We start from the raw sequence: 25,632 nt of genomic DNA, 5'->3' as shown, positions 1-25,632 counted from the left end.
AGGTAAAGATTGAGGACAGATTAGTAGTGCCCCTAACTTTCTGCCATGCAGCATTACCGTAAAAAATATGGACATATAAATATAGATGTTAAGTTTCTTTCCTGCAGTCTTCCACTCTTTCTGTAGGCCATCTGCAATGTCTTCAGCCACATAAAGCGGTCTTACACTCCAACCAAAACACTCTTGTCCTCTCAACCAAATCTAACCTTCAGGCTAATGTACCCATCGGGATTCACTCAAATGTGAAAAAGATGAAATATAACTTATATTGTCTTCCACCATGAATTTCACCATTGCCAAAAGCTTTTCTGGACCATTCTGCTCTGGGCTCCATTTCTTTCACTGGTTTCTTGGAGTACAATGGTTTTGAGAGGTACCAATTTCCATTTTAATAAAATGTGATCGTTTCTATTCTAAACACAGAATATTTTTGAATTGTAGGCTATTCACGGCAAATCTTACTAATCTAAATTAAGCAGAGTTTCCATGTTTACTATTAATTTTCCGTTTTTCATTTATGTCTCCGTATAGCTCTACAGCCCATGAAGAGAGCTTTTACAGTCAACACACCTAGTTTCTCCCTCTACTTCAAGAAAGATAGGAACTAAAAATATAAAAATTTCCTTAGAGGAGATGGATAGCTCAGCCTACTTGGATTATTCTGAGAGGAGCTATTATTTACTTCAGTCATAGGGTATGAAGAGGAAAGACAAACAACTTTCTGGGTCCACTTGAGTGAGGGAGGTTGTTCTGCTTCTTTTATGTTTTTTCTTCCTCCGAGATCAATTTTCATAGTGTGGCTTTGTTACTAATCAAACAAACACAAAAAGCGGGTTCCAACATTTTGGGACTTTTGGGGATCTTGGATCATCTGTGCCTGTCCTCTCTTTAGTAACATGGAGAATGGAGAATGGACTGCAAAGCCAAGATGGCCTCTGGAAAGGAGCATTACCTCAGTTTCCTTACCTGTAAATAGCTAACGTGACATCATTAGGGCTAATTACTTGGAATGATTTAATTACATTTATGGTTTTAAACCATCTTCTACTCAAACCACATGTTCATAAAATCACAATTAAAAATATTTAATATGAAACACAGCAGGAATCCTTGCTTCTAAATTTTTTTTGCAAAGCCTACAGTTATTTGAAGATGCTTTTACCAAGTTGAAACTTGTGATCACGTAGATATAGAAGCCTGCTGAGATTTCACACATGAACTGAGATCAACTGTTTAAAAACATTTTTTTCATGAGAAAGGTTGTTTTTGTCTTTTGGGTTTTTTTTTGGTACTTGGCTCTGAGCACTTACATTCTATAATACCATGTTAGCTGGAATGGCTCTTACCTGGATTCCTCGGAATCCTCTTTCTGCGGTCTCGGAATGCTGCACCTGATTGCAGGGCTTCTAGAAGATTATCCATCACGCCCGTCTCATCACCCTCTGGAGGAAGGGAGAAATTGGAATTAATCTTGGAGCAATTAAAGTTAAACTACAGGAAAATAAAGGGAAAAAACTCCTGTCAGATTTACATAATACCCCTAAATTAAAGACATATATCTGTTTTAACATAATGGATCCTGTCAGTTTCTGGCACCACAGACTACTTTGCTTATTACGCACCATTAAGCAAAATTCATGCCAATCCCACCGTTCTTTCAACTTAAAGACCTTGCCTTTTGTATTATTGATGACATGCTCAGTATGCAAATAAACAGTAGCTGATCAGCTACTGCTGCCTTCCTGTTCAGATTCTTATAAGATATTCCTAAGCAAGAAACCACTGACCCGGCTTAATGCAATCAACGTGCAGGGCGTGATTTGATGAAGCGGAGTTACACAAGGTTAAATACTGATTGTATTAATACCTTAAGCATTCAACCATCATCTGTGATTATCTTAAAAGACACTATTTGCAAAACACACCTGCATTCAGTTCCTATCTAATCCGTATCCTTTACCCATTTTCAAATGCTGACATTGCAGAAGGCAAAGGTGACCACATCATCTGAAAGGCCACATTTTACATTTGAGAGACATTAGCCAGAGTCTCATCGCCCCTTTTAGAATGCTGTTGTGTTTCTAAACTTCTCCTATGAGCGGAGTACTCAGAGATGTTCATGGAAATTCCTAACGGAAACGTATATAAAACATTTCACCCTACTCTTATCTTTGACAATTCTGGCTGTCAAAAATACTTTTAAGATTTGCTAGAGCAAGGTGTCCATTGCCAGAAACTCTCTGCGAAGCTGTGGATGACCCACAGTGAGCTGAGGACCCTCTTCTCAACAGGCCTCACTGATGAAAAGGACCCTCGCCACGTGGTTAATTTGAGTGGTAGCTAAGTGTGTGGGTCTGGGGTAGAGGACACTTGTAGGCAGGAGGGTTAAGAGAAGAAAAGGGGGGCAGTGAGGGAGAAGAAATTATTTCTGATGTTATTCCAAAGTGAAATTTAAATCCTACTTTGTTTAAAGAATTGACTGTGGGGTGTCAGATCACAGGAAAAAAAATATTTTCTTACGGGGCAAGAATAAGCTAAAATCTTTTTTGATTATGCCCTTCATTTGACTTGAGATTTCCTCAATGTTACAATCATTTATTCTTTTTAAAATGAATTCTCTAGGACAGGATATTGAGTGAAAAAATAAAAGGAAACACAGAGGTTCTCAGGTATAATATTTGGTGAAAACGGGAAAAATAAAGGGAAAGTAGAACCCCAGTGACTAAACAGGGAAAGAGGATTGTGCACTTTTAGGAATATTAAGGCTGCAGACACACCTGAACCATGACCTGCTCTTTACAATGGAAAGAAAAGAGGAAATGAAGGAAGTCTGGCGTGGCTGGAACGTATCTGGGAGAATTAAATTTTATGCAGTACGCACTTCACACGGGTTATATCTTTTTTTTTTTTTTTTGGCCGCACCACGTGGCTTGTGGGACCTTAGTTCCTCGACCAGGGATCATACCCGGGCCTACAGCAGTGAAAGCGCTGAGTCTTAACCACTGGACTGCCAGGGAATTCCCATATTGGTTATATCTTATAATCCTCCCAACAACATATTGAAGCAGGAAATATCTCTGTTTTTCAGCTGGGTATACTGAAACTTAGAGAGTTTAAGCTTCTTGCTCCAGATCGCACAGCTGGCATGTGGAGGGGCCCAGGTATGAACCCAGATCAATCTTTGCATGACAGCTAGAAGAAGATGAAATGAACTAGGCAAGTGATGGCCAGATGATGAAACATCATAATTCTGTTGTTAAAAAAGAGACAACAGGCCCAAAATGGAGTCACTTGTGCTAAGACTCACATCACCAACTGGAGACTTAATACTTAACCTAACTGCAGTTTCAGTCTTTCCCAGGAATATAATCTTAACCACTCAGTCTGGAATTTCCTGGTCAACACTAGTAAGGAAATCTACCTGATAGACCCCCCCACTGTCCCACAAAGGAAGGTAACCTTGTCTGAACAATCCACTCTTTGCTAGAAGAACTTCCTTGTCTTGCTTCCTTCTGCCTATAAAAGTCTTCCATTTTGTACAGCTCTTTGGAGCTCCTTTCTATTTACTAGATGAGATGCTGCCCAATTTATGATTCATTGAATAAATCCAATTAGCTCTTTAAAATTTACTCAGTTGAATTTGATTTTTTAACACGATGATACGGGTTTGAGCACTGTCTTATAAGCCAGCACTCTCCAACAGATATATAATGCAGGCCACAAATGTGAGCCACCTAAATAATTTTAAGTTTTCTACTGGCCATATTTAAAAAATAAAATGAAAGTGGTGAAATGCATTTTAATATATTAATATTTAACTCAATATATACAAAAATTATATATTTTACATTCCTTTTATTAGAGCAAGTTTCAGAGACCTAACATGTTTTTATTTCAACATCCTTCACTTCAGATTAGCTACATTTCAAGCGCTCAACAGCTATATGTGGCTCGTGGCTGCTGTATTGGGCAATGCAGCCATAAGCAATATGGGAAGTGACTTGATCAGATTTATACTTTAGAAAGACTTGTCAGACAGCACTGTGGAGGACGACTCTGGGGACGGCATGACAGAAGGCAGGGAGATGTTTAGGAGTATAGTGTAATTGTCTAAGTAAGAGATAAAGAACTGAACTAAAGGGCTAGCAGAGTGAACAGAGAGGAGGGATATTTTAAAGGTATTAGTACATTCATTAGGACCTGGCTGGAAGGGTGAGATCAACGGGGAGAAAAAGCGTCTAGAGGACAAGGGATAAACAGGTTTGAAAAAAAAAATTTTTTTTGAGGAATATCTAAGTAGAGAAATCCAGTAGGAAGTTGGAAATATGGGGAATTCCCTGGAGGTCCCGTGGTTAGGACTCTGTGCTTCCACTGCCAGGGGCACGGGTTCGAGCCCTGGTCCAGGAACTAAGATGGAAATATGAATCTGGAACCCAGGAGTGAAGTCTGGGCTGGAGCTAAAGATGAGAGTGCTGTTGGAAGATGGGTGAGATGACCCTGAGATGTATGAGAAGGAGGGGCATAGGATGCAACTCCTGAGGATCTCAGTTTTTAATAGGCAGTCAGGAGAAGCAGAACTGCAAAGAAGACACGGAAGGAATTTTTAGACACAGAAGTACAACCGGAGGAGAACAACAGTACAACTGAATCTCAAGTATCCTCATAAAAACAGTCATTATAAAGACTATGTAGAAAGATGAATATTTGTATACGAGTGACGAGAACAGAATACCAAAGAGTATTTGTGATTTTACATAAATAATATGCAAACATGAAAAAAATCTACAACAACATTATGGATGTCATTTCATTAAAATTCTTTAAAGCTATTATATTGTTTACGGACTAAAGAGATGAAAAGAACAAATATGACATAAGGTAGAGAGGAATTACAAATAAATCCCTTTGCTTAATTTAGTGGTTGCCATCTGAAAACACTTAAAAAAATGTTATGCCAGATCAGTTTCTCAACTTTTTTCTTCCATTATCGTTCCCTCCTCCCTTAACAGAGCCTTGTTAGATATCTTTTTCCTAATCCCCTCCACATTAATATTTACAGATATAACTATATATCTGCTTATGTATTGTGGTCCTTTGGAAGGTCACAAACCATTGTAATATCTAAGATTTTTCTCCTCCCACCTCTCCAAGAACCAATATTGATTCCCTTGGGGGTGATATTGCTCCTGCTGAGAAGGCATATGCTAGATGGTTCTGTTAAAAAAAAAAAATCCAGGTCTTTGTAAACATCAGTAACGCCTTTAAGGAAAGAAATATAAGTTTTAGTCCACCATTACTTTTTCATTTGCTTCATGATAACTTTCAAAGGAACTGAGAAATTTTCATGAAATGTTTAACCTTAAGGAATAAAGCTTTTATGAATATATTATAGATTTATATTTCAGTTAGTCTTCCTAAAACAAAATGAAAGCAAACATGATCATTTGAAAGTTATCCTTCATTTCAAATAAGTTTCAGTGCAATTTGGTCAGTGATTGAATTGTGTGAGGTTGACAGTTCACTTAGAATTTCCAAGTTCACAGAACCATTAATTCTTACTTAGATGTGATTAGCAGTGAGTAGCTGTTCGGATTTTTTTTTTTTTCTTTTTTTTGGTCTATGAGATCAAACTCAGGAAAAAAAATCTTTTAAGTGCTTTATTTTTCATTGAAAAAGAGAATAACCTTATTGAATTACATAGAAAAATGCGTTTTCTTAAAACTTACAATACCTATTTTACTGAGTGAAAGAATATCAAGGAGAAATCGGTAATGCTTTTTAGCCACTAAAACAGTAACATATGGGCATGTCTGAGAAATAACAATTCAGAGGCAACTTTCTAAGCTTTCATCCTGAAATTAGATCACAGACAGTATTAAGGAGCTAGAAGGGTTGCATGCAGTCCAGTGGGCTCTGTGTGAGCTACTTATCTTTGGGTAAAATGAAAGGCATGGCTTGTATCTTCTATTTCATATTTCCAACAGTGTTGGTCATTCAGTGGATCCTGAATGCCCACTGATTTCACCTTTCAGCATCAATGCATACCTGGGTTGTGTCGACTTAATTTCTCCAGAAGAGTTTGGAGATGCCACAGATTAAAATTAGCACTAGGTAAATTAACGATCTCTACCACACTTTTATGCAAGACTATTCCCCGATGGCTAGCACAAAGTTATTTAGAGGGAATTCCCTATGGGTTTCTCACATTTCTGCACATTTTGTGGGCACAGGCATTGATGACCTTTGTTCCGGACTATCTTTTCAAGAATTTTTTATAGTCAACGGCCTTGAAGGCACAGTGTCTCCCTCCAGAGCAGAGGGTAGGTTTACTTTGAAGACAGATTATATCTCCCTCTAGGGCAGATGTCAGACAGGTTTGCTTTCAGTCTATTATAAAAGATTTGGGTTCTTTAAGCATGGGTTCCTCAGACATAACACAAACCCACTGTGTGCCTAGCATCTACCTGGGCCCACCTTGGCATCACCCTGTGGGAGTTGGAGGCAAGGGAAAGCAATTCGAACATGAAGCTCACACTGCTTGCTGTGCTGTGGATAACAGTTCTTTGTCTCTGAACCAGGAATCTTGTGTCTTCTGCCAGCACCCCTGAAACTGTGGCAGCTGACTTGCTGGCATGCAAGAAGAGTAAAATCTCTGACCCTTTACAATTTTTGAAAACACTCTGAGCTCTTCTTCCTTTTTAATCAAACATTATTAATTAAATACCCCTTATTCCTCTAGGAACCTAAACATCTAGTGCCTTGGACTTTTCCATTAACTAACACCCAACTCTAGCTCATTATTCCTCAAAAATGACTAAAGTAAAACCAATACCATAAAAATCATTCCCTAAGATCCTTATAACCTGGTCATAATGGCTTCATTATTCACTACAATTGCCTCCTTGAATTCTCAATTATATAATTAAGGCTTTCTGGAAAAGTTGAGCCACTCAAAGTTGAAGAAGTTGCCATCAACCAATAAAAATGGCCCAAAAGTAAATAAAGGGAACCAAAAGAAGCAAAAGGCTTCTTAATGAGGGCAGGACCCTACCGCACAAAATAATACTTAGGTAGATTAAATAATTTAAAAAATAAAACTATGTTCTCCATGGGTTCAAACAGTAGGGGAGGGACTTCCCTGGTGGTGCAGTGGTTAAGAATCCGCCTGCCAATGCAGAGGACATGGGTTTGATCCCCGGTCGGGGAAGATCCCACATGCTGCGGAGCAACTAAGCCCGGGCACCACAACTACTGAGCCTGCGCTCCAGAGCCCACGAGCCACAACTACTGAGCCTGCGCACCACAACTACTGAAGCCTGCGCACCCTAGAGCCTGTGCGCCCCAACTACTGAAGCCTGCGCACTCTAGGGCCCGCATGCCGCAACTACTGAGCCCGCGTTCTGCAACTACTGAAGCCTGTGCACCTATAGCCCGTGCTCCGCAACAAGAGAAGTCGCCTCAATGAGAAGCCCATACACCACAACAAAGACCCAACGCAGCCAAAAAATAAATTAAAAAAAATAATAAAAAAAGCATAGCCAAAAAAAAGAGTAGGGAAGGCTCATGGAAGAATTAGGGTTTAACTTAAGCCCCTGAAAAAAATTAACATTTAAAACGTTGAATAGTGACCAGTTTAAAGAGAGTAAAATCTAGATTTTTATAAAAAATTAAAAAACAATTTAATTTATTTAACCATAAGTTTGTTTTCTATGTCTGTGAGTCTACTTCTGTTTTGTAAATAAGTTCATTTGTATCATTTTTTTTTTTAGAATCCACATATAATCGATATCATATGATATTTGTCTTTCTCTGTCTGGCTTACTTCACTTAGTATGATAATCGCTAGGTCCATCCATGTTGTTGCAAATGGCATTATTTCATTCTTTTTTATGGCTGACTCTTGGCTATTGTAAATAGTGCTGCAACGAACACTGGGGTGCATGTATCTTCTAGAGTTTTCTCCAGATATATGCCCAGTAGTGGGATTGCTGGGTCATATAGTAATTCTATTTTTAGTTTTTTAAGGAACCTCCATACTGTTCTCTATAATGGCTGCACCAATTTACATTCCCACCAACAGTGTAGGAGGGTTCCTTTTTCTCCACACCCTCTCCAGCATTTATTATCTGTAGACTTTTTGATGATGGCCATTCTGACCGGTGTGAGGTGGTACCTCATTGCAGTTTCGTAAAGTCTAGATTTATTAACTCCTCGTGTACATGCATATGCTTAGTTGCTCACTTTCTCTGTGTGTGTGCATGTGTCTGTGTACAAATTTACAAATATTGTAATGCACAGATCTTGCGTGCAGCTTGATGAATTCTGACAAGTACCTAAACCCATGTAACCACCACCACAATGAAGATACTGAATGTTTCCATCATCCTCAGAAAGTTCCCTCTTGCCTCTACCACTCAAAGGCAACCTCTGCTCTAATTTCTATCACCATATATCAGTTTTGCCTGTTCATATCATGTAATGTTAAGAGGGTAAAATGTGTTGAGGTGGTTTTGAATCAGCGTGGCTACCTGAAATCAAATATGCATGGAGTACATGATAAACCATGAGGAGAGCATCAGAGCAAAGTTCTAAAGGGCCTCGGGTATCAAAGTAAGAAGTCTGAATGTGATGAAAGGGCCTCTAAAGAGCCATTGGTAGATCTTCAGCAAGGTAATGACATGATAAAGGTGACATTTCAGATCAGCCTCACAGTATTATGCAAAATAGACCAGAGTGGGTGACAAATTCTGCAAAGAATACAATTGAATTTGCAGTGACAAATATTCTTCTGTATATAACCCTGGGCAAAGTACGATAGTCAATTTTGGCATTATTGGTAAAAGACTGAATAGAACAATAAAACTGGTTTTGTGAGCAAGGTCATAAGCAGTGGTAAATGGAAGCTGACAGCATAAGAAGGCAGTGATAAGTGGAGGGCAAGAAAAATCAGTGTTAGATTCAATCTTTTTCACACTATCTATTACGGGCCAGATTAAGACCCTGCTGCAAGATGTATGGATTTGTAGATGACACAAAATTAGAAGACCGCTCACTTATCAAAAAAGAGGGAAACAAAATTCCTTCTCTGGGATCTGAAAAAAATGAAGGACTGGGGCTGACAAATAGCTCTTATAATTCAACGCAATAAGAGGTAAGACATGACAAAAACCTGAACAACTTCTACTGCAGTCCACAAGCATCTAGAAAGCCTCTACCTGATGGGAGGTTTTTGTTAGTTTGCAGTTTAATTGGAAGTGAGTGAAGAATGGAGATAATGGTGACTTGAAAAACCAACAGATGGTAACTAAGATGAAGTAATTTAGGGCCATGAAAAGTGTTTAAAAAAATCAGGATATTATTCCATAGAGATTAAAAGAGGGCATAAATAGAATGTATAAAGTTCTAAGAGAAATAATGAAGGCAGATGCTCCTGTTCAAAAGAAGAAAACTTTCAAGAGGGAAAAGAGGACAGAGGAGCTTAGAAGAAATTACCAGAAACCACAAGATGAGGTAGGGGCAGACTAGTAATTCCATTATGCAGCAGTTGAAGATTTGCAAAGCAAAACAGAAAAACATCATGCTCCCAGGTTGAGGCCTTGCACAGTGGTATGCACCAAAAAGCAAAATTAATCTCAGAGCAATTAAAGTTAAAACTATAGGGGAAAATGTTGGTTAGAGAGTTCATTCATTCTGTTATCTCATCTCCTTGCCAGAACAGATAATGAACAGTTTCCTATAGTGAAGGGAATTATCAGATTCAGATAAACTTCATAGTGAATACTACTCTTCCTTACCACTTTTAATTGAAGGTTAATATTATAGGTACATTTTGTCATGAAATAAATATTGTACTAGAGGGTCACAAGCTAATGGATATTCCACTCCAGAGTGATGAATGGTAAAGGATAAAGTGATTTCTCCCCAAATATCTACATGGTAGGTGTCACCTCAAAGTTTGTCACAGTAGCTAAATTGGTGAGTTAACTTTCCCTAATGTATTTGCATTTTAAAGAGTTGCCTGTTAGCACACTTGAATGGATTTCTACTGGTGGTCTCAGTGAAGGAACTTTTATGGCCAGAGGCACCTTTTGGGCAGTCCACCTGCGGTAAGACAACTTGATAGTAAATGGTAGTTAAAAAGTAATGTTTATGCGTATTCATTTTTTCCCCAGTTACCTATATGCTAGAAGATTGGGAGAAGAAAATTACACTCTATAAATAAGCAAATACTCAATAAACCTGAATGTTAACGCTTACCAGAACCACTGTTGATGCCTCTGGTAAAATATCTCACGTTCAATATTTTAAATAATTAATATTTCAAAGATACCTTTGAGATACTGTGTGTCTTATCAGAATCAATCATTTACTAAGGGCACGGAACACTTGTGAAGGGAGAACTAAGCAAAAACAAACTTGGAAAAAGAATAAATTCAAAACCATCCACCAAAGTAAATCTCAGTGACTTTCTGAAAAGATAAAACACAGATGTTTTTGGACATAGGAATAGTAATAATGTCTGCCATTTATTGAGAGCTTACTATATGTCAGGCCCTGTTCTAAGGGACGTTGGATCCCTGCGCCGACCTATTTTTCAGGTAACGAAACTGAGGCATATTTGAGTAAAGTAACTCACTCAAGGTCGCAAGGTTGGGAGGTGACAGAACCAGCCTTAGACCCTCAGGAGTATGTCTCTAGAGCAGAGGTTGGCAAATTATAGCCCCAGTGGTCAAATCCAGCCTAACACCTGTGTTTGTACAGCCCACATCATAAGAATGGTTTTCACATATTAAATGTCTTTTTTTTTAAACTAAAAGAAGAATAATCTTTCATGCCTCATGAAAATTTCCCAAAATTCAAATTTCAGTCCCTAACTTTTATTGGAACATAGCCATACTCATTCATGATGTACTGGTCTATGGCTGCTTTCAAGCTACAACAGCAGAGTTGAGTAGTTGTAACGGAGATTTTTGGTCTTCGAGGCCTAAAATATTTACTATCTGGCCCTTTACAGAAAAAGTTTGCTGACCCCTGCTCTAGAGCACACACTGTCAACATCAACATCATGCTACATACAGACACCTGTGGAACTCACAATCTGTCTCTGAGGTGCCGAAGGAGCTTGGCAACCTCCGTGTCAGTGAAACAGGGGCTCACCACGGGTGGAAGGTGGGAAAGAACGTGCAAAGTCGATGTCGGCCTACTTGAAATTGAGATGCTTCCTTTTAGAGGGCCAAAGCCAAGAATGAGACAGAATCATTCATGAAGCAACAATTATACATACACTTCTATGTGGATTTACATTTAAGAATCCTTGAAGTTAGTTCCAAAAGAACAGTTACAAAAAGAGAAGAGAGGTTTTTTTTTTCAAAGGCCAGCGGGAGACCTGCTTTCCAAGTTTTGATTTCCTGTCTGAGAACCAGCCTCCGACTGACGTGGAGTAAATTCAGCTCCGTTATAGGAGACCTAGCTCCTTACCTCTGGACTTCAACTGGATGGCCATATCAGAACATGATACCATGCAATGAACCTAACCATCTTCATAAGAAATATGAACACAACCCCAGTTGTGGAGAGAAGAAAATGGATAGTTTGAGCTTCCAGAGCACCATCATGAGGTCAAATGTATACTTTTATCTTCCTTGGTGCCTAGCATAGGCACCAGGTAAGGGAGGGATGGAAGTAACTTTTGAAGAACGGCTGTCATGAGAGTCCTATCAGGTAGTTTTAACAAATGTCACACACCACAACTACAGTGGCAGCCTACCACCAGGTATAAAAATGTACAAGAGGGAATTGGTACTCTTAGTTGCTGATGGTTGGAGCACAGGAAACAAGTGGACAATTCATCTGTTGCTAGGCCATCTTTTGAATTCTTCTTCCTCTCCAGTCAGAAAGGCAACGACAACTTCACTCCACTTTTGCACAGGAACTTAACTGTTGGTTATATATTTTTAAAGTGCAAGGAGTCTTGTGTGTATGTGTGTGTGTGTGCGTGTGTGCGTGTGTGTGTCTTTCTGATCATGTCATTTTTTTGAATGCCCCGAGAGTGAATATTGCTGCAAACTGATTTGTTCTTATTACAACTACCACTTTCAAATTGAGGAGCATATATCTTGTTTTAACATGATATTATACACTTTTGCTTTTTTCAAAAAGCAAAAAGCAGTATGAAAAAAGGCATGTGTAACCAACTAGTTTATTGAACAGTCTCAACTCAGTAAAGGAACAAACATAAAATTGGTTTTCATTTTTTTCAGCATTGTTCCTAGACATACAATGTCAAGTCTCGCTTTCATGTCCCTTAATGTCATCTTGGGAAGATTCTACAATTTTCTGGTTGTAATTTAAATACTGATCATATGTTTGCTTCAAGGTGTTTCCTTCCCCCGTTGTTGGTTAGTCTTTTGGACCCAGGGGCCCAAAGAGAATGGGTGGCATAACCTGTTTGCCCACTCACTCCCCCAGCCTCTTTCATGGAAAAATTTGACCCCCAGTGGGCTGGGGCAGGGAGGAAGAAAAAGGAAGACAGGGAATGTTATAATCCTCTTGATGAACGTGTTAGGTGGGCTTACAAGAGACAAAGGTGGGGATTTAGTGTAAGGATGTATGCAGAAGTAGAAGGAATAGGAAACAGGCTTCAGCAGCTACATGGTCAGGTGTGACTCACAAAGAAGTGAAACACCATTCAAGATACAACCTTAAAGGGAAGGGGTGTGGGGGAGGGAAGGATTGGGAGTTTGGGATTAGCAGATGCAAACTATTATATACAGGATGAATAAATAACAAGGTCCTACTGTATAGCACAGGGAACTATATTCAATATCTTGTAATAACCTATATTGGAAAAGAATCTGAAAAAGAATATATATATATATGTATAACTGAGTCACTTTGCTGTACAGCAGAAATTAACACATTGTAAATCAACTATACTTCAATTAAAAAATTTAAAAAAATATATAACTTTGACTCTAAGCCTCCAGCTACAATAGCCCTAGTCATCCATTAATGTTATTACTTCAGTACTTTGATGTCCATTCTCACCTACCATGTGAACCTACTCTTAGTATTTGTTATTATTTTCTCTTCTGCTATTTCTGAACTATTTCTCCAGCTTTGTGTCTTTGAGTCCAAACTCCCCAAGAAAAAGAATCAAACTGATTCAACCAGGACAGACCAGCCTTTGGGGGAAGAGTGTTCATGACAGGCTATTTCTTACGAAATAGAAAAGCCTACAGATGGCTGTCCTTGGGTCAAGAATCCATCTCTAGCCCATTCTGAAGGTAGGGGAGGAATGCGTGGCACAAAGCATGGTCAGCATTGCTTAAGAAGCTGCCGATTGCCACATGCCTCAGAAAAGGAGCTGAAGGTATGCACTCCTGATATGCATTATCATAACTCAATAGTGTAATTTACATTGATGTTTCAAAATGGGAGAGGGAAGGATTTACCTTTAAGCCTTGATCTAAATCCCTCAATAATTCCTTAAGAGGAGTTCAATAATCTGCTCCAGGAGAGAGCCAGTCTGACTCTGAGCATGGCTGGCTTCCTTCTCGATCAACTAGAATGTGTTTGTACTTCTAGCAATCTCACTCCTGTCTCCTGATGGAATTGAAACAAGTTGCTGAAAAATAATTATTTAGAAAGCAGAATGAAGTGTCACTGGACAGTCTGTGGCCTTTCTTTCTTGGGTTCTGGGAAGTGATCTCAGTTTCAAGGTTTCTAGTTCTCTTCTATGATGGAGATGCCTTAATTCACAACCTCACTATTTACCTGCATTCCCATTTCAAGGATGAACCATTAGCTACGCCCGAACAATGTTATTTATAAAATTTCCTATCATCTCAGACTCAGTGTGTCTCAGATGGATGGAATCACCCACAGATTTCCCCGCCTAATCACACCCCTAATGACTTCTTATCCCAATTTTCTCATATTTGATTATTCTCCAGGCTTAGAACCTTTGAATGGTCTCTAGTATTTTTTCTTCATTTCCAAAGTCAAATAGTGACTAAGCTATAGCACATCTTCACAGGCAATACAGAGTCTCCTCCCCTAGTGTAACACTTATCCCTTAACCTGGATTACCTATATGAATCAACTTGCTGAATTTTGTTTCTAGTCTCTCCTACCACTAAACTATAACTTTAATCACATTATCCTCTTTTCCAAGATTCAATGCTCATCTGATCCAATCCAAATTCCAAAGGTCTCACTAATTATTTCCAGATTTTTCTTTGGCTCCTCCAACCACACCAGCCAAGCTACCTCTCCTTATCATCTTCTACAGATCCTAAGTGTTCACACCTATATGTCTTCCCCCATGTTCCTAATTTAAGAAATAAAAGATTAATGTAAATTCTAAAGAAAAAAGCAAACAACAACAAAAAAAGATAGATACTTTATACTTTCAAGTTTAAATGGATATAGCTTTTAGGAAGATTATTAAAGTGAATACACTTCAGCTTACCAGATCTATTCCAGGGGTCAAATTCCTAGAGTGAGTGCTTTGGAAACATAAATGGCCTAAATTCAGGTAATTTAGGCAATTTATACAGATACACATTAACAATATCCTGTTCTATTAAATAATAAAATTTAGATAGACCTTAATTATATGCTTTACTAAATAAAAGGAAGTTGGTCTCCAATAGAAGAAATTTAATTTCAAAATAAATAAATAAATAACTCCCTAAGGCAGATACTCATAGTAAATTTAACATACTGCTACTACCATTTAATTGAATTCAACCTTTAAATTAAAAAAGAAGACATATTAAAAGTAATATGGTAATTGTATATTAGGTGGTATTGCCTTTTGGTGTTTCAAACAATCAAGGCAACAGTGATTAACCTCTTCATTACTTTATAATGTTCATCAGGGAAAAAAATTCCCCTCCAAGTTCAAATTTTCTAAAATTGAAACCCACAGAGCTCCTAAGAACACAGGGCAATAAAGCATAGGGTGCTTCATTAGAGGAAGTCTGTAATTACAGATTACTGAGTAAATAATATGGATGCCATTGAATTACACGGGGGTCGATCAGTTAGTAGAAAATGGCATAAAATTACAAAATTAGGCACCAATACCTCAGAGATATAATTATGTCAGTTTCTGAACATTATGTAGTTCTTTCAAAATAAAGTCATAAGGACTTCCCCTGGTGGCACAGTGGTTAAGAATCCGCCTGCCAATGCAGAGGACACGGGTTCCAGCCCTGGTCTGGGAAGATCCCACATGCCGCAGAGCAACTAAGCCTGCGCACCACAACTACTGAGCCTGCGCTCTAGAGCCCGCGAGACACAACTACTGAGCTTGCGTGCCACAGCTACTGAAGCCCATGCGCCTAGAGCCCGTGCTCCACAACAAGAGAAGCCACCTTAATGAGAAGCCTGCACACCTCATGGAAGAGTAGCCCCCGCTTGCCGCAACTAGAGAAAGCCCACGTGCAGCAACGAAGACCCAACGCAGCCAAAAATAAATAAATTTATTAAAAAAAAAGGCATAGATGATAATTATGCTTAACTTAAATAACCCACTGCAAGCTGGTAAAACCAGAGAAGACACTGGCATTTAAACATTGTCATTCCTTGGAGCTTAACTTCATAAGCGCTTTATTTTGACATGTCTACTTGATTTTTACTTTTACATTCAAAAACTTCCATGGTTTATATCATATACTATTTTATGAAGTAACTATATCACTATCTAGCTACTGTTGGGTAACTACTGTTTGTAAATATTGTTATTTTTTTATTAAAATGTATAGAGCTCTGTTCAGAGACAAGACTTGCAAACAGGAACTGAATTTCTTACTTGGGATTAAATAGAAAAGGTTTACAATTTCACTGTTTCAACCATCTCTCCTCTTGGGACAGTAGGCTCCCAAGAAGAAAGCAAGGAGGACTTAGACACAGTATGCTTCAATCATACCCCCAGCACATTCCTTATTTAGCATTTAATTCACTCTTTCAAGCTATCAACACATGACCACTGGGCACTTAGTAGTGGATAGCGCTGTACAAAACAGGGAACTGTAATGCATCCTCCTAAGACGCATTTCCGCAAAGAGGTCAGTTATGTATTTCTTCTACTATGTAGTCTAATTTGGAAATTAAGAGAATTTTTGGATAATAAAGAGCCTTGCCGATCAAATTGAATACAAATGAAATATTCTGAAAATCTCTACTTGTTTAACGTATATCTGAAGAACAGAAAGAAAAATACTGTAGATTTTTTGGCTCTTAGAACATTAATTTAATAGAACACCCTAATTTTTACATTATAATTTGGGCATGGCTCAAGTGTTTGCAGAAGCCAAGATTCTACCATTTAGAAAAGCAAGTTATTTTTGTATAGTCCGTGTATTGATAAATTACCTCAGATAAATACGCTATAAAGGGAAGAACTGCTGATTTTATTAAATAAAGGATACTAAAACGACTGTTTATTTTGCCTGTCCACTGAACAGTAATAATTTTTAATATTCTTAATTATGTTCCCTCTTTTAGATAAGTAAAAAAAATTCAAAACCAAATATCTGTTACTCTTCAAAAATGGGGTTACAAAGTGGTATCTGCCCAAAGGGTAGAGACTGAGGAAGTCACTAAACACTCCTTGGCAAAGATTTAGGACCAGGTACTATTTTGTTCTTTTTATGATTTGCTCACCTCAACTTATCAGTGAAATCTTTGCATACTATCTGATTTCATTCGACTCTTTATTTCCTATTTATAGCCTATATCAAGGGGGAAAATTGCAGTCCACAAAGAAATGATAAGGACTATTTTTTACTCAGCACTTCCGTGGCAGCTGGTGATTTTTAGTATAAGGGAAGTTTATCCTCATCCTTTAGAAGGAATATACAACGTATGCTCTTATGACGTATGGAATCCTGGGTCTTAGAGAAGACTAGGATTTTCCACTTCAGGAAAAGGAAGGAAAAAAATGCACCATCATTTCTTTAAAGCAATTACCTGCCTCATGAGGCTTTAAAAATGCCGTTATATTTGTTTTAGTAACTAAGCATTCACACTAGCACTGTCTTGAACAAAGAAGTATACTTAGAGAATCTATTCAGTGCTGAAATCTTATATCTATCCAGTCTAGAGGAAGCTATTTTAAGGTACATCCTGAACTGGGGAGTAAAGTGAGGAAGAGGTCACTTCCACCTCAGAGTCAAATTGGGAGAAGTCAACATGTGCTGGATGGATTAATCATCCTCATGTAAGAGGTGATTTGGAAATAGGTGGCTAAGGAAACCTTGTCAACATCCAGCTCCATCCAAGAAATGACAATGTCTCTTAATCTCATTAGAATGACAGAGTTTGAGTTTCACACACAACAAAAAGTGGCTAAGTCACCATTGTAAAGCAATTATACTCCAATAAAGATGTTAAAAAAAAAAAGAGTGGTTGAGTAATAGGAGAATATTACCTTTCTGTTTGGGGAATTATGTGTTTTTCATTAGTTTGAACCATGTGAGGCTGCCATTTTTATAGGCCAAAAAGTAGTTAAAGAGTAACAGTTTCATATGGTTCAAACTGCTATTTAGGGATACAGTGAAGTCATTTGAATTATTACCAACTCTCTGAAAAAAATATTTCTAAACAGAAGAGGGAAGATTGTACAATGCAGAAGGCTATGACAATGATGATATGCATTTTAAAATATTTTCTAAAATGCAGAACTTGAAAAGCACAGTCTTTCCAATAGTCCCTATTTTCCATAACTCCAACTTCCATGTTCTAACTCTGTATGAGTCATCAATACAAAATCAAGACAAGCCCGTGCTCGGCACACAGTCAACACGTCCTCTGAGCTATTATGTTCATGATGGTGACGTTGCTGACTTTTCACTGAGGTCAATCATTTGCGCTTCTTTCCCTAAAGCTTAGGATGGTTTTGCAAAATCTCCCAGAACTCTGTCCCTTGCCCCTACTCCAGCATTGGGATGCAAGGCAGCTTATCTTGTCATTTTCATGAAACATCTTTGAGGTATGATTTCACTGGGGAGAGATTTAGAAATCAAAGCTTAAGTGGGGCTGTGAAAGTAAGTTATCCAGTACTGAGCAAAACACAATCTCTAGAACTCATTTTTTTCCCGTGGCAAGCATTAATGAATGTCAAGCCTTTATAGATTAGTTAACATACTTAGAGATACAGAATGCATGTTTGTTTTGCCAAAACCTTGATACAGCCAGTACCTCACTGAGAATTGAATAAATAAATCCACTTGTTATAGTATTTTTCAAGGAAAAATTCACCAGTATTTGCAAAAAAAGTCAAATTTATTTTTTTTCTATTGTAATCACATGAAATAATGACAACTGCCTCAACATTATGTAGAATACCAATATGTCTGCTACATTTGCAATTTCTTATTAATTGTAATTTTATTTTTGTGTATTAGAATTTGTCAGATAGGAAAACCAACCAACCAACGCAGTTCAACCAACATCTAATTACATTTTTCATGCTCTTTGTCATTTTAGTGAGTTTCTTGTAAGAGAACGCCAGCATGACTTTTATTAATGTCAGAAAATGCATTTTTTCCTTTTGATAAAAGAAGAAAGGACGTTTCACATTCAAAATTCAATTTTTTCTCCTAACATTTCCAATATGACATAAACATATGGTAAATAAAATTATTCTAATAAATATTAGAGCCAGTGGACCAGTAAGAGAAACTCTGAGCATGCTGTGAATATATTGAATACTAAAGAGCATTTGAAATACAAAAATCATTGAACTTTTAAGAAAAACTGAATAATTCAATAGTTTTTCATTAAAAAAGAAAGAAACGCACATAACAATAATTATTAACCAGGATATGTCTACATATCAGAAAGGGCTGACAAATGGACAAATGTGATGACAAAGTTTTCAAGAGTTTTACATGGTGGAATATACTGGTTAGAAGAGTCTGCTTTCCTCCACGAGAATATAATTAAGGTTAGTTTTCGAAATAAAGCACTTTGCCTAAAGTAAGGGAATAAGACACATCAAATAATTTCAATAAAAAGAAAAGAATAATGATTGCATTCAAGAACAATGGAACTTGTGGGGAATATAAGTGCATTGGTGTTCCCCAGACATCCCTCACTATATAAGGATTATTGGTGCTACTACAGTTTCCTTCTCCTGGGACATTTAGAAACATGCTGTCTAACCATTTGTCTTACAGAGTTACATACGGATATACCTTGAGGCAGGGAACTGGCCTGGATAATCTAGAGAGCATCTTCATGTTTTATGAAAACCAAATCACAGAAAACAAATTCAAAGGATGGATATTACTCTAAATGAACTCAGCATCAAGTGCAAACAGACCCAAAGACAATGCTGCAGAATGAAATCCTATGCCTTACTACGCTACTTATACAGAAATGTGGTATAAACTATCTGTAGATATGATACCTTAAGCCACTGGGGATTTAAAAAAAGAAATAGGAATCTCTCCAGAAAAATATGTGAGAAATTTGAAGCTGTTTACTCAGAGTATATAAAGTATTCATCAGAGGAAAATGTTCAAACCTACTTTAAGACAGATGAGAACTATTCCTTAATATATCAGAAGAGGGCCGAAGAAGATTGTTTCTTGACAGCAGTTCTCATGGGAAAAGCTCCCTTTTTTATTTGCTACAGAGATCATGCTGGAATTGATGGGAAAAGAAGAGACATTTTGAAATAAATAAAAGAGGTCACTTGCAGGAAAAGACTTTTTTTAAAAAGTGGATTCTTGTTAAGAGATTCCCACTTTTATTCAAGTTAAAATGTTCATTTTGTTCCATGAACAAAGGCATGTGGATTTTACTTCTTACATTCACTGTACACTTAGGCAAAACACAGGGGCTTCCTGGGTATGTGACCCGTGCAGTCGCACAGGGTCTTGGGCTCAGAAGGGCCCCATACTTGCTTTAATGCTCTGCTGCTGCCATCTTGAAATTCTGAATAATCTTTGAACAAGAGGCACAGATTTTCATCTTGCAGTTGGCCCCACAAATTATGTACCCAGTGCTGGTAAAAATAAAACCCATCTGTAATGTAATAAACTATTTTGATTGTACATTTTTCATAAATTTCTTATTAGTACTTGAAAAAGATTACAAGGTCTTCAGAATGATGTAGTACTGACTACTCCTGATAATTTCTTCATGCTATTTTCTTTTTATTTATGTATTTATTTATCTATTTTTTTTTCTTTTTAAAAATTTATTTATTTATTTATTTATTTATTTATTGTCTGTGTTGGGTCTTCGTTGCTGCGCGCAGGCTTTCTCTAGTTGTGGCGAGCGGGGGCAACTCTTCACTGCGGTGCACGGGCTTCTCCTTGCGGTGGCTTCTCTTGTTGAGGAGCAGGGGCTCTAGGTGCATGGGCTTCACTGGTTGCAGCACTTGGGCTCAGTAGCTGTGGCTCACGGGCTTAGTTGCTCCGCGGCATGTGGGTTCTTCCCGGGCCAGGGCTCGAACCTGTGTCCCCTGCATTGGCAGGCGGACTCTTAACCACTGCGCCACCAGGGAAGTCCCCATGCTATTTTCTTTAACATTCATAAAATCATATCAAAGAAAAATTTCCCAGTGGTTAAGTCACTTCCTTTAGAGGCTACACTAACTTTTTCAATCCACTCAAGTGTGCTTTAGTAAGTAAATAGTCTCAATGCTCTAATTATCATTGAAAAGAAATGTTTGGCTGTTGAAAATAAAATCGAAAGCAGAAAAGATTGAAACAGTAACTTTGTATTTCCTTTCCTCTAAGTTCATATCCATGAGGGTATATGGGGCAAAGATGTCAAGCCAAGACAAATGGAAACTCACAGATGTTTATTTGCTATCTGAATCCATCCATCAAGAGCAAACAAAAGGCTTTAAATTATGTACAAATAATGATAATTATAGAACAAGTATACTAATACTCAACTAATAACTAATATAAAGTAAACTTGCTTTTCAATAGATGTGCTCCTAGTTATGTAATTCATTATCTACCTCCTCCCCATGACCAAGAAATTCTATTTTAACATGTCAGGGACATTGCTACTTAAGAAATTCTTTGGTAATTCACTTTACAAATCAAGTACACACATACATATATGCATACATATATATATGTATATACATATACCTATATACACACACAATGTAAATGATCATTCCTTAGTAAATCAGTTGCTTGAGTTCATTTTGGAATGTTATAGTTGGAAAAACATGGTACCAGCCATCCATCAAAGCCATATTGGACAACACAAATACTCTGCTGAGTTCCCTGTAAACTTCCAATGCCAAGGATATCCTCCCACCTTGTCACTGAAAACTACTTGATTCTGACTGATCCTGTCACTTGGCAAAAGGTTCAAAAATGATAGGAATGTAAAGCTTGAAGGACAAGTCTCTCATTTTCACATGTACAATGATCAATCATGACTAAATTTAAACAATTTAAAACAATTTAAAGGACTAGCACTGTGGAGTAGTAGAGCAGAAGGAGCAGTGGATGAGGCAGGCTCTACTCCTGGCTCTCCTATTTAGCACTAAACTAGCTTTATGACCTTGCGCGGTGTGCTGAGTGAGGGACCACACTTTGAGAACCATTGGCCTAGGAGAATGCCAAGAATCTGAAGGGCAAGATCTGAACCCACCCGCTGTGGGAGAGTTCCTGAGGCACCTGCCAAAGTGTCACAAGATATCAACAGATGATGGCAGTGTTCTTTCGAAGGAAGAAACTCAATCTGAAAGATGGCACTGCATTAGCCCGCCGATTTGCAACAGGAGCAGGGTTGGGGGGAAGGGGGTGGGTGAGCCAGGAGGAAATCAGGAGAATTTAGAATTTAGAATTTATTAGTCTCTGAAACTGAGACTAATAAGACTACACAAAGCCCTAAATCAGGAAATAAAGCCAGCTTGAGCCCAAAGCTGGATGAAATATTTTGGCTTGTTGTAAACTAAGGGATGGGAGAAAATGACTGAAACCAATGAGTCAGGACACAGGAGGAGCACTTTTGGTGAGACAGGACTATAGGAAGGAAAACTCCTGTGAGATTAATAAGGCCAAAAGTCCCAAGCTTTGGGGGTAGGGTGGGACAAGGGTTGGGTCTCTCTTGGCCCAGAAAGTTCCTAAAGAGGTTTGGCCCAAATAGTTTGCCACCTTCACTCAAAGGAAATTCTAAAAGATGTATTGCAGGCAGAAAGAGTAATTCCAGGTGTATGGTCTGAAATATAAAAAGGAATGAAGAGCAATATGTGGGTAGAATAAATGAACACTAACTGTTTGAAAATAATTATCATACCGTCTTGCTCTAAGGTGGGTAATACAAGACCCTGACATCAATACCATATGCCTTTCTGTTTCTTAAAAAAAAAAAAAATTCTTTGTTTGAAGTCTAGTTGATTTACAATGATGTGTTAGTTTCAGGTGTACAGCAAAGTGATTCAGTTATATATATAGTCTTTTTCAGATTCTTTTCCAATATAGGTTATTACAAGATAATGAATATAGTTCCCTGTGCTATACAGTAGGACCTTGTTGTTTATCTATTTTATATACATTAGTGTATATCTGTTAATCCCAAACTCCTAATTTATCCCTCCCCCCCTTCCCCTTTGGTAACCATAGTTTGTTTTCTGCCTGTGCATCTGTTTCTGTTTTGTAAATCAGTTCATTTGTATCATTGTTTTAGATTCCACGTATAAGTGATATCATATGATATTTGTCTTTCTCTTTCTGACTTACTTCACTTAGTATGATAATCTCTAGGTCCATCCATGTTGCTGCAACTGTATGCCCTTCTAATTAGCTTTAAATACTTCAGTGGAACTTGAAAAATAAGTTGTGATAGTCAATTCTATTATTACATAGACACATACAAATAGCCACTTATTTGTGGGAGTCCATGTAATAATGTGCATGTATGTATATGTGTATGTATGTATGTATACACACATTATATATACTGTAACCTTTGTTATACTTAAAAGGCATCTTTGCTAAGGAGTTCATCCAGTAAAACCACATCCATATTCACTTTTGAACATATTAAAGTTTTACTGATCTCACACATATTTTCATGCTTACCAAAGCCCACAAAACACCTATGTACATGTAATGTCTACACAGTCAAGAAGGTCGAAGTTTGATAATTCGCTCTTATCACTCTTTCTAGATAAACACTCCTTTAATATCAGCAAAAATAAAAACATACTGATTGAAGAAGCATCTGTAGTTCCTGAGATGCTCCTAGAAAATTAGTAGTTATTAGCTATTGCTGAATGATACATTCTAGCGTGGTAAAAATGTGTATGGTAGGAGAGGTCTATTATAACACATGGCGTAGTACATTTCCAAGAAGATTTTGAGTCAACCAAATGTTTTTTGAAATGGAGTGAAAGTGAAAAGAGGCCCTCCTATAGTGCCTAATATAATTGTGGAAACACGATGTAGGGGGAAATGTAAGAAAACAGAAAGAGACTGCTTAATTCCTTTAAAACAGAAACTGAATTGCTGAGGCAGTTCTTACCACCTTATTTATATATTGGATTGCTCACAAATCATGATGTCACCCACCAGGAAGCAATGCATCAGGAAGAGTGTGACAGTGTCACAATCCCCAAGAAGGGGAGAGAGGTGCAGCCGAATGACAAAAAGGCACCATCAACTCAAAAAAATGCAAAAGGTTTTATGGATAAATCTCATATAAAAGCATCACATGGGAGTCAGCAACTAGTTTCAGAAACTGCCTAGAGGCCCCCCCCCCCAAAAAAAGATGCTTATAACAAAGGACTCACATTTTGTGAACTGAAACTTGGTATTTCTTGAATACCAGAGATTTAGAGATGGCCAACTACCATAGTTGTGAGATAATCAACTAGCTTCTTATCCTCCTCGCCCCCCAAGAAGCAAGCAGAACGAAACAAAACCTGGCCCTATTTTCTATTTAAAGAATACATTTTTTTCTTTAACACATACTACTGTCCGTGGAAATGTTTGTGAGGGAATACAGACTTCCAGTTTTATTTTGGAATGTAACTTCCAATCAGTCCTTAGTTAACTGTTGTCTTTAAAGAGCCTTCTCCTGCAGAAGAAGCATTAACTACTCAAGTCCAAAGCATACAGTAGCTTTTTCTAAGGTTATAATTATCTATGATTTTAAAAGAAAGAACCTGTATATTTCTTTTTTTTAAATTTAATCAATCAATATTTTTTTATTGAAGTATAGTTGATTTACAATATACATTTCTTTATAAAAATGCTTACTTTGGGGCTTCCCTGGTGGCGCAGTGGTTGAGACTCTGCCTGCCAATGCAGGGGACACGGGTTCGAGCCCTGGTCTGGGAAGATCCCACATGCCGCGGAGCAACTGGGCCCGTGAGCCACAATTACTGAGCCTGCGCGTCTGGAGCCTGTGATCCGCACCAAGAGAGGCCACGATAGTGAGATGCCCGTGCACCGCGATGAAGAGTGGCCCCCGCTCGCCGCAACTAGAGAAAGCTCTCGCACAGAGACGAAGACCCAACACAGCCATAAATAAATAAATTTTAAAAAAATGCTTACTTTGTTCTTCTGGGGTCTTAAAATGGGAGAGGGGACAGGAAGGAGAGGCTGGGAACTGTACTGCAAACCCCTCACCGCCACCTCCTTTTCCACCCTTGAGGAGAGAGGTACCTTTAGGGGGTTTCATTTACTGTCATGGTTACTCAAGTGAAAAGGGCTAGTTTTCAACACGCCTGGGTCACAGGAGCTTACATGAGATTACTGAAAAGTCCAGGCTGTACGTACTGTGGGGATGGAGCGTGGGTACACTTAAAGCTTAATGTAGCCATAGTTCACCTCTATAGCTCAGTCTCCATTTCCCCTCAAAATATGATCAGATAGCCCTTCGAACAAAGCTGCATTCACTCTTTGAGATGCAAAGAACAGTATAACAAGGCCTAACAGCATAATGGATTCCGGTTATGCCAGAAAGAGCTCTGACTCAGAACCAGTTGCCTCAAACAAGTAAAGCATCTTTTTAAAACACTGGGGAAAGACACAGGGGAGGCAGTTTCATATACCATACTGAAGTGCAGTAGAACAAGGTCGGTTAAGCACTCTATCCTGAGACACACACCTTTCATTTTCAATTGTTTTCAAATAAAAAGAGAGAAATCCCCTTTTCAAGTTGGATTGTTTAAATGCACCTACAGCTACTCTTGTCTAGCAAAGGCTAGGCAAGCTCTCCCTACTGATGCATTTCAAAAAAGGTTCAATTGGCAAAAGAAAGGAAGTGCAAAGAGTTTTTGACAAAAGAGGACTAGTGGGAACACATTTTTCTTTCACAGAAATACTGTTCTAGAAAATCAGATGAGGTAGCAACTCAAACCAGGAATGTGTACATATTGGTGAGACAAACAGGGAATTTGGAGAACTTCAACTTCAGACATTCAACTACATAAAATGATTAGCTTAAAAATTGGGGTGGGGGGGATAAATTTGGAGTTTGGGATTAACAGATACACACTACTATATATGAAATAGATAAACAAGGACCTACTGTATAGCACAGGGAACTACATAGTCAATATCTTGTAATAACCTATAATGGAAAAGAATCTGAAAAAGAACACATATATATGTGTAACTGAATCGCTTTGCT

General features: G+C 38.0%; 1 protein-coding gene across 3 annotated transcripts in view; it reads right to left on the bottom strand.

Annotated features, from left to right (window-relative positions):
- DIAPH2 (diaphanous related formin 2) overlaps window positions 1-25,632 on the bottom strand; it is an 856,317-nt gene that overhangs the window by 150,473 nt on the left and 680,212 nt on the right. For all 3 annotated transcript variants that reach the window (XM_036839916.1, XM_036839917.1, XM_036839915.1), the window contains one exon: window positions 1,347-1,442. In XM_036839916.1, coding sequence (XP_036695811.1) covers window positions 1,347-1,442 — 96 coding nt within the window. The remainder of the gene's footprint in view (window positions 1-1,346; window positions 1,443-25,632) is intronic.

This window comes from Balaenoptera musculus, chromosome X, assembly GCF_009873245.2.
Source record: "Balaenoptera musculus isolate JJ_BM4_2016_0621 chromosome X, mBalMus1.pri.v3, whole genome shotgun sequence".
NCBI classification, from domain to species: Eukaryota; Metazoa; Chordata; class Mammalia; order Artiodactyla; family Balaenopteridae; genus Balaenoptera; species Balaenoptera musculus.
Note: the sequence above shows the minus strand (reverse complement) of the source record. Positions and strands in the feature narration are given on the sequence as shown.